Raw genomic sequence first — 9,492 nt, forward strand, 5'->3', positions numbered from 1 at the left:
CTTAATACATAAACATGATTTTTATAAAACTTGATTTAAAAAGTTTAAAACCCGAAATGAGACTGATTTATTAATAAAGGGTTTAAATATAAACCTTGAATCCTATTAAGATCTTGAAACCTTAAACATACGAAACTTAATTAATAGGTCAATTTGAGAAAAATATGTATGAGCGACCTAATTAGAATGTTTTTAAAATTTGGTTAATATTGTATGAGATATTCCCTTTTTAAAATTAAAACATTATACAATCTCAATTTCCAGAAAAGATAATCACATATAACTTAAATAACAAAGTTATCCCTTATCACTAAAAGTTGTTAATATTTAAAAATCTCGTTAAATTAGATAACAAAACGTCAATTGTTGAAATTGTTTGTTTGCTTCACATGTCACCCATCTAAAATAAAAAAACGTATCCAAGTTGAAGAAACGTGGATCGACTTACTAGTAGACGATCAACTTTCCTCGGGTATGAGTGTGCTATATCACCGATGGTTTTCCGGAGTATGAATTCTTCCACCTACAAAACGAGCAGCACCGTGAACTTACCCCTCAGAAAGGGACAGAGGGGTCCTCTTTGGGGTAACCCTCCGGTGTGAGAATAAGATATCGTAGGAGAAGATAATAATAATCTGAAAGTGAGTAAGGACTTAGAATGTATTTTCTTGCTTACCTCCCCTTGTGGAGGTGGTGTGGTATTCATAGTGTTAGGGTTTCCAATGATTGGGCTCAGACCCAATTAGGGCCTTTTTGGCCTCCTCCTATTGCTTCGCGCCACGTGTTCTTAGGACACCTGGTGCTTTTTCATTGATTATTCTCTGACCAAGGTATTTCACCTGACCCATGTGCAATCACGTGGTAGCACATGGGTTTTGCTGAGTTGTCCACCCTTCATTGGCAGCTGTCAACATCAGCATATTCTTTATTCCTTAAAGGATACCTTCTGGAAGGTTGTCTGATGAGCACAATCATGGTTGTCCTTATCCTGATTTGGATAAGGACGTGGTTGATTATGTGCATGTGTGATGCGCCTATCCTGGGGATGCGCGAGGTATTCTCTTTATTCTCACGCGCAGATGTTTTATGCGCAGATGTGATATGCGCAAGCATATGTAATATGCGTGAGCATATGTGATATGCGCCACGCGCAAATGTGATATGCGTGAGCATATGTGATATGCGCCACGCGCATAGGTTTTGGCTTTGTGTCTTCATGACATCCTGATTTCAAGCCTCTTGTCTATATCTTGTGGGTTGACCCGCCCCGCTTGATGTTATGGCGGGTGCATACCTCTTCACAAGTCTTCCTGGGCCTCATTAGCCATCCATCACCTACTCTCGTTGAAAACGCACTTTCACATTAACAGAAAACACTCCCGAATCAAATCTCAATCTCATCTCTATAAATCACAAAACCCACCTCCCATTCCCACCAGATCCCCAATTCCCATCAGGGTTTCGTTCACTTTCTCCTAATTCAATCCACACAGATCAGATCAGATCCAATGGGCAAAGGTGGAACCCTAAGCGACGGCGTGCTGAAGAAGATCATCCTGTCGTACACCTACGTCGCCATCTGGATCTTCCTCAGCTTCACCGTCATCGTCTACAACAAATACATCCTCGACCAGAAGCTCTACAACTGGCCCTACCCGATCTCACTCACCATGATCCACATGGGCTTCTGCTCTTCACTCGCCTACGTTCTCGTCAGCGTCGTCAAGATCGTCGAGCCCGTCAACATGACCCGCGACGTCTATTTCAAATCCGTCGTCCCCATCGGTTTGCTCTACGCCCTCAGCCTATGGCTTTCCAATTCCGCTTACATTTACCTTTCCGTTTCCTTTATTCAAATGCTCAAGGCTTTAATGCCCGTTGCCGTTTATTCCATTGGGGTTTTGCTTAAGAAAGAGGGCTTTAAAGGGGACACCATGACCAATATGTTATCGATTTCATTCGGTGTCGCCATTGCGGCTTACGGCGAGGCCAAGTTCAATTCCTGGGGGGTTATGTTGCAGCTGGGCGCGGTTTGTTTCGAGGCGACGAGGCTTGTGTTGATTCAGATCCTGCTGACTTCGAAGGGGATCACGTTTAATCCGATTACCTCGCTTTATTATGTTGCCCCGTGTTGTTTCGCGTTCCTGTCGGTGCCGTGGCTGATTGTTGAGTACCCGAAGTTGAGAGAGACTTCGAGCTTCCATTTCGATTATTGGATTTTCGGGACCAACTCCACGTGTGCGTTTTTGTTGAATCTTGCGGTGTTTTTGCTCGTTGGGAAGACGTCGGCTTTGACGATGAATGTGGCGGGGGTGGTTAAGGATTGGTTGTTGATTGCGTTTTCGTGGTCGGTGATCAAGGATACTGTGACGCCGATAAATCTGTTTGGGTACGGGATTGCTTTCTTGGGTGTTGCTTATTATAATCATGCTAAGTTGCAGGCGCTGAAGGCGAAGGAAGCTGAGAAGAAGGCGGCCCAGGTGGATGATGAGTCGGGTAAGTTGTTAGAGGAGAGGAGTGGGGAGAAGTCGGTGAAAAAGAGCGAAACCGACGATTGATCTATATGCAGTTTCTTGTGATGTGATGTGATGTGATTGAAGAAGAGGATGAAGATCATATGAGGTTAGGAAGGATGTTTTTAGTTTAGTTATTTATATGTTTTTATGTCTATTTATTTAAAAGGTTGCTTGTGGAGACACTATAAAGTTTACTTCTTTGTGGTTGAATGATCGTGGATCCGAGTCTTGAATTGTTTTCGGGCATGGATTTTCGGTTATGGGGTTGCAAAGTGAAGGAGCTTTGGTGCACCGGTGACTTGTATTCTATCTTATTTATTTTACATTTTGGTCGTTTGTTACTTGATTTTATCGCGGTTTTGAGGTTGTTGAACTCTTGGTTCCGATATATGGAGATATATTTATCTTTTATATGTGATGCATGTTTATAAATCATTCATTTGTGATGGATTTGTGTGTATTTATCTTGGATTGTTTTTCTGTTGAAGAGTATGAATAGATTTAGAAAATCAACTTTGAAGTAGCCAAATTGCACATCATGGTCAATTTGGTGAATAATAATCTTGTTATGATATTGTGTGATGAGTGTGTTTTATAAGTAACCAATTAATAGTGAATGCTGTTGGTGAAGGTTTATTCTATGAAAGAATCTACTGATCATTGTGATCAGTAAGGTCATGATATTATATCGTTCCTTAGGAAAAGGCGCTCTTGACTGTTAACAAAAGTAACCGTTTTGAGTGACCCTAGGTACCAACTCGTACTAAAGCAAATAATGCTATCGGACAAGTTTATTTAACAAGCTAGTGGGAATACCCGATGCTAGAGGCCGGATATGAGGCTGGGATTACCGATGCTTGGCCCAACCTCGTCATATTGTCTTCCCATATGAAAAATACATTATACATTATCTAGTTGTTCACATGCATACCTACAAGTGGAGATGTTCAACGAAACTGGTTCCTGGAACCGAACCGGTGGACCCGAACCGGACCCGAACCAGTTCCTACCCGTTTTTTGTAGGAACCGGACCCTATCTGATTCAACCCGATGATCCGTGACCGGTTCTTGCATTTCTGAGTGGGGGCGGGTAGGAACCGGAACCGAACCGAACCATCCGGAACCGGTTTTTTTGGCCGTTTTTTGACCGTTGGGGTAAAAAATAGCCGTTTTTTGACCGGTTACGGTACAGGAACCGGGTTAGGAACCGGTAAGAACCGGTTAGATAGGTTAGGGGTCCGAGGGTGGGAGAACCGGTTCGAGCCTGGAACCGGTTTAAAAGGGGATTTTGAATATAGGAACCGGTTAGGAACCGGTTCCGGTTCCTAGTCCCAAACCGTTTTGAACATCTCTACCTACAAGAACATTGTGCCAAATAAATTCCTTCATACTTGCACCATCATAACAGATAACTATGATTTTAATTCCAATTCCTTTGAATTCCCACGAATTCTGTGAAACGAATACACCGTTAGTGGTCACAAAAGTAATTAACAAAACTATGATATTGAATTGAAACTTTCACATGTATAAAATGATTGGGAGTTGGACCAATCGTCCCTTATCTGGAGTATTAGCACATAACTCTTTTGCCACACTTAAGAATAAAAAATATCAAGTTCAAACTCTGTATTGATAATTGTTAATGATTTCTTTCATGGTATTCAAATACTATCTTTAAGCTGATCTACTCAGTATTTCTTTGTTCGCCTGATGAATTTGGACTTGTTTTCTTTCTTGAATATGTGTTGTATCTTATAAAGTTCTAACTAGATAAACCTCATTAGTTTTTAACCTTGAGGGTGAATATGCATCATTTACAAAGTTTAGAAACACAAGAGGTCTCGAACCAGATCTTTGATTATCTATATCCTTCAATTTCAAAACACTCATTGAAGAAGGAAGTATGGATACCGAATGATACAATACCAAATCCTTTCAACAATCGGATCTACTTGATGAAAACGTTAGCAAAGACTAACAACTAATCTAGCAAAACATACACCATTAGGCTCGTCACAGGAAGGGGGTTCTTCATGTGACCACACTCAGGTGTATAGGAATAAGCACGGTGTGTAACTATTAGTTAGTGTGAGAGCATACATGAGTTTTCCTCTCATGTGGTATTTAAAGCTGTGGAGAATGGGGCTGATGTCACTGATCACGTCTTTGGTCCCCACTTGGTGGAAATGGCCAAACAGAATGCGACAGTGACCTTTGTATTCTTATTGGTTGAGATTTCTTTTGTTCCCTTGAGGGGTCACAATGCATCGTGGCAGCCCTTAAACGCTGATGAGTCCGGGTCTTCTTTCTTGGGCTCGGGTTGACTTATGTGACATGGGTTTTTGGGTAGATTCCGGGTCATCCCTCTTCACCAGTCATCAACCATTTCAAATACTTGCTTTTCTTATTGCCTGATATTGAACCACCACTTCCATTTCCAATTCTACAACTTGCACATCTTAAACATTAGAACCCAAGAAAATTATAGAGAACCGCAACTAGAAACACAAAAACATCTATGTAATCACATCTACCAAATGACCTTTTGTAAGTTTTTTTAACATACTAAAAGCTAGACACATGACACATTGACACGTCTTAATAACTCCATTAACTTTTATAAGATGGCACGTCTTAAATTAACACTATATTAAAAGGCAAAACACATGACACGTCTAAAACACTTAATATTAGTCTTTTAAGATAATGAAAACATATACTCAATAACTCCGTTAAGGCATTAACTTTTATCACGCACCAAACCACATTTGTTTTGTCGTATGTTATTAATTTATCTTTCCTAAAATCCCTTAAATTTCTTACAAAATATATTGAAATGTAAGTTAATGAGATCCCAAAATTGCAACAATCCAAAAAACCTTCTCAATCAAACAACAAACCAACTCGCAGGTTTCAGAACACCGATTATGCAACATCTACACTTTCTACCAAATACCAACCGAAACGATAATGTATATCAAATAACACCAAAACGTTTTACTCCTTAACTACGCATCTGCAAGCTCTCCCTTTTCCTCAGCAGCTGCAGCCATCAGTTCATCAAACTTATCCGTCTTCCCCAACAATATCTCAATCTAACCAACAATAACCGTATTTACATCATCACCATAATTTACATTAACGGAAGTTTTGATATACGCTGCGTTTTTAATAATGAATTTACCTTGGCTTTTTGGATGGGTCGCCCTCTAGATTCATCTTTCATGTCAACAGTGGATGTCATGATCTCTGCAAGGTTTTAACCATAGTTTAATACGAAGAATATGCACATTCACAAATGCAAACTTGATTATTTAAGAATAGGAGTCCATCAAAGAAAAATACTTACTCTTCTCCACAGCAAAACCGTTATTCTTGAGAATTTCTGCTATTGTGACAACTGTTGCAATGGCTGCAGAAACGATCAAAGTGACTTGTTAATAAAACTCATGTACCCTGTGAGCCGTTTAATTGTAGTGTCAATGTATGTCCAAACTATTTTATCACAGTGGTTAATCAGATATTTGCACAAGTAAGCCAACTCAAATGTTCTAATATTTGGAAAGTAGCCAACTGGTAATCTAAAGAGTCTTTCATCTCAGACAAGTTGATTATACTACATGTAACAGCCACCAGAGCTTTAACTTGAAAAACTCAAGGTTCTATAACATACATGATACTAGTAATCTACTATATCATATAGTGACTTTATTGGCTAATTAATAGATGGACTTGTAGTCGAAAGAAAGTGGCAATGGATATTCATACTTTTTGCTGTTGTTTCTATTGCATCTTGTTAAACAATAAACATATGATAGTAGCATGCATCAAAATTCTATAACAGACATGTGTGGGTACATCTCAAGCACCAACAAACGGAATGGAAAACTGAATTTATATTCTAAACTCACAAGCACCAGCTATCATTAAAAATATCTTTGCATAATCATATTTTCTCACCGTTAAAGTCTTAACAGTGCATCCAAGAAGAAGAATTTGTGTTAAGATGAACACAAAAGAAGCTAAATTATGGATTGAGTGGAGTGCAAATGATTAGATTTTGCAGGGTTGTTTTGTTTAGTGTTTAGCTTAAATAAATAAAGAGGATTTGTTGTTTGGAGAGGGAGACACCATCTAATAATCTGAACAGTAGAAGTTCATCACCAACTTCTTTCTTATTAACAAATTTGCATTTCTTTTATTCATTTCAAATTTGAACACACACTCTTTAGACCACCTCTCCAGTGGGAGGGTTGTGGAGGAAAGTCCGGATGATGTGTACAAGCCAAACAAACTTTAATCCAACCTTTATTGCTATGGAGTAATAAACTATAATCCAAACTTTAATCCAAGTTTAGTCCATACAAACTTTAATCCAAGCTTTATTGCTATGGAGTAATATAAACTACAAGCCATACAAACTTTAATCCAAGTTTGTATTTAGGATGTCTTATTTAGGTTGAAAAGTGTCTTTCTTTTTTTTTTTTTTTTTTTTTATAAGTTGAAAACACTTATGATTTTTTAAAGAGTTTTTAAAAAAGTGTTTGGATTAATTTATAAGGCAATAAGTCAATAGTTGTTTTTTAAAAAGTGTTTGGTTTAGCTTATTAATGTAAGTGTGTAATGGTTAAAGAAAGCTGGGTGAAATGAAATGGTGTAATGGGTATTCCAAGCCTAGAAGTTGATAACTTATTGAAAACCCCATTTTTAGCCTTATTGATAAGGAGAAATGTAAAAGTGCTTATGTGTTCCCAAACAACATAAAAAAGACTTATTAAACCTTCATAAGTCATAAGGAGTGGAAAATAGGAATCTCAAACACCCCCTAAGTTTGTGAGTCTGGCTTTTTGATCGATGTCGAAAGGTCAATCAAAAACACTTATAAAATACCTTTACTAGCTAGGGCAAGTAAAATGTCGAATCCACATGGAATCAGTGGAAAGTGCAAGTGGAACTCAAATTTTATAATAAAAATAATTAAAGTGGACAGACGATGTCAAGCGGTTTAGTTGATTAGTTTGTAAACAATAATATAAAAATAACCAAACTCCGGGGTTCGGGTTTTGCAACAAGTTAAGGAATTGATAAACTTCTTTGGACGGTTTCTTATAAAATATGTAAATCAAAAGACTTAACGATTGACCGTGTTGTTCGTCAGAACTGAATCCGAACAATTGACATGGCTTAATGAAAATCTAATTGATTATCGGTTTTACTTGTTGAAACACAAAATCAATAATATGGTTAACGATAAACGAGTCAATGACGAAAGAACTTAATCTTAATTGCTGATGACCACAAATCAATTAACTGACAAAAGATTAAGCAATCAATTAAGAAAAACCGTTTAAGCACAAAAGCAAACACAAATAATTGATCAACCGAATGATTAACCAAATCCAAATCCAAAGTTAAAGTTTAGAATATCAAAACCTAATCATGCAACTCAACCCTACACCCGGAGATGGTTATGAAGTCTTTAGCCTTGCATCTTGATATTCATGCTCTTGATGGTTCTTTTTCGGATTCATCTTCTTCCATGGGTTGTGTGGATTCATTGATTATTGGGATCATCTAGAAAGTCTCAGTGGGCATCATTACTCTCATCTTTGGTCTACGGGACGGTCTTTCACCGTGGTTTGGTTGGGAACTAGCTTCATTGAAGGTGGAACTTCCGGCATTCCATTCTTGTTGTTCGAAGAGATATTTCACCCACTCGGAAGATGATTGAGAATTCGGTAGGTATCCGGCTGGATAACATTGTGGTGTCACCGAGGGTTGGCAAGTGGGAATATACGATAGGTGATACGTCGGTATTTCGGAAGGATTATACATTGGTAGGGTTGGTGGATGGTAGCTTGAGTGTCTTGGTGGCTCCATTCCTTGTTTTGGTGGACTGTCGGGAACATCTATCGGGTAGTGTCGACTTCCGGGGTAGTACACAGGTTTGGACAAGTCGTGTTCCACATCTTGGTTGAAATAGGCTTCATAATACCCTTCACTCATGTTGTCTTGGGGTATGGTTCGGCTATTCCGGCCTCCTTTGCCTTGCGCATAAAGTCTTCAATGTGAGCTTTAAACGACATCTATAATATGGGTGGTTTAGAGTGTGGAGTGGGAAAGAAAGGTTACCAGCCTATCTTATCCCTAAACATATAAGCAATTATTTCCTAAACTTGGATCGAAGCTTGGGTATTGTTTTATGATACCCAATTCGCTAAGATCGATGGCTCTGATACCAACCTGTCACACCCCCGTCTAGGGCCTAGAAGCGTGACCCAACAGTTGGTATCGTATTTGTAAATAAATCAAAGTTGTGTTTAGTTTGCGGAAGACTTATAAACTTTAAGGATCGAAAGTGTAATTTATATATATATATTCAAGAGATGGGATAATAAAATACCCGCTTAAGTTGTTTATCAAAAGATGTTACTTGTTTATGTATTACAAACCACCGTATAAGTTCATTACAAAATAATCCGAGCCATCGGATATTAGTACTTCGTCATTTCCAAGCTCTAACTTTGTTCACCTGCAAAATGTAAGAAAATACGTCAGCAACGAATGCTAGTGAACACGCTGACGCAAAATAACTTATTTTACTTTATTACCCCTAGAGACTACGCCTGCCTCGGCCCAACGTGGCTTAGGAATAACAAAGTCAAATAACACGTTATAAACTAGAGCCTCTACGCTAGGTCACCTCAGCAAACACCGCAGCGTTCGACTTAGTTAAGTACACGTAAATATACACAACGGTCGTACTCCCTGCAGGAGAGCATCCTACGACCAAGGGTGGTGCGATCATGCCCATACATCACATAGTACCACCTATGTAAGGATCCAGACATATGTATACCACAGTCTGAGGGCTAGGTTTATACCCATAGTCATAATGGTTTTAGGAACACATAGTTCCTTGCAAACAATTTCATATAACAAGTTGACTTATTTTGAAAACAAGTGTAAAAGT

At 38.6% G+C, this 9,492-nt stretch overlaps 1 protein-coding gene and 1 long non-coding RNA gene across 2 annotated transcripts; one reads left to right on the forward strand and one right to left on the reverse strand.

Moving 5' to 3' along the window:
• Positions 1–1,417: 1,417 nt before the first annotated feature.
• Positions 1,418–2,927, forward strand: LOC143597493 (putative sugar phosphate/phosphate translocator At5g25400). Its single transcript, XM_077075984.1, has one exon. The coding sequence runs from the start codon at positions 1,509–1,511 to the stop codon at positions 2,556–2,558; it is 1,050 nt and encodes a 349-aa protein (XP_076932099.1). The 5' UTR covers positions 1,418–1,508; the 3' UTR covers positions 2,559–2,927.
• Positions 2,928–5,340: 2,413 nt separating this feature from the next.
• On the reverse strand, positions 5,341–5,932 carry LOC143597489 (uncharacterized). Its single transcript, XR_013146919.1, has 3 exons — positions 5,869–5,932; positions 5,704–5,768; positions 5,341–5,614 (listed from the first exon to the last, which is right to left on the reverse strand). It is a non-coding gene; the product is annotated as an uncharacterized LOC143597489 (long non-coding RNA).
• Between the last annotated feature and the right edge of the window lie 3,560 nt (positions 5,933–9,492).

This window comes from Bidens hawaiensis, unplaced genomic scaffold, assembly GCF_021521415.1.
Source record: "Bidens hawaiensis isolate Kalapana, Puna unplaced genomic scaffold, B.hawaiensis_p1.1 tig00048379_1, whole genome shotgun sequence".
NCBI lineage: Eukaryota > Viridiplantae > Streptophyta > Magnoliopsida > Asterales > Asteraceae > Bidens > Bidens hawaiensis.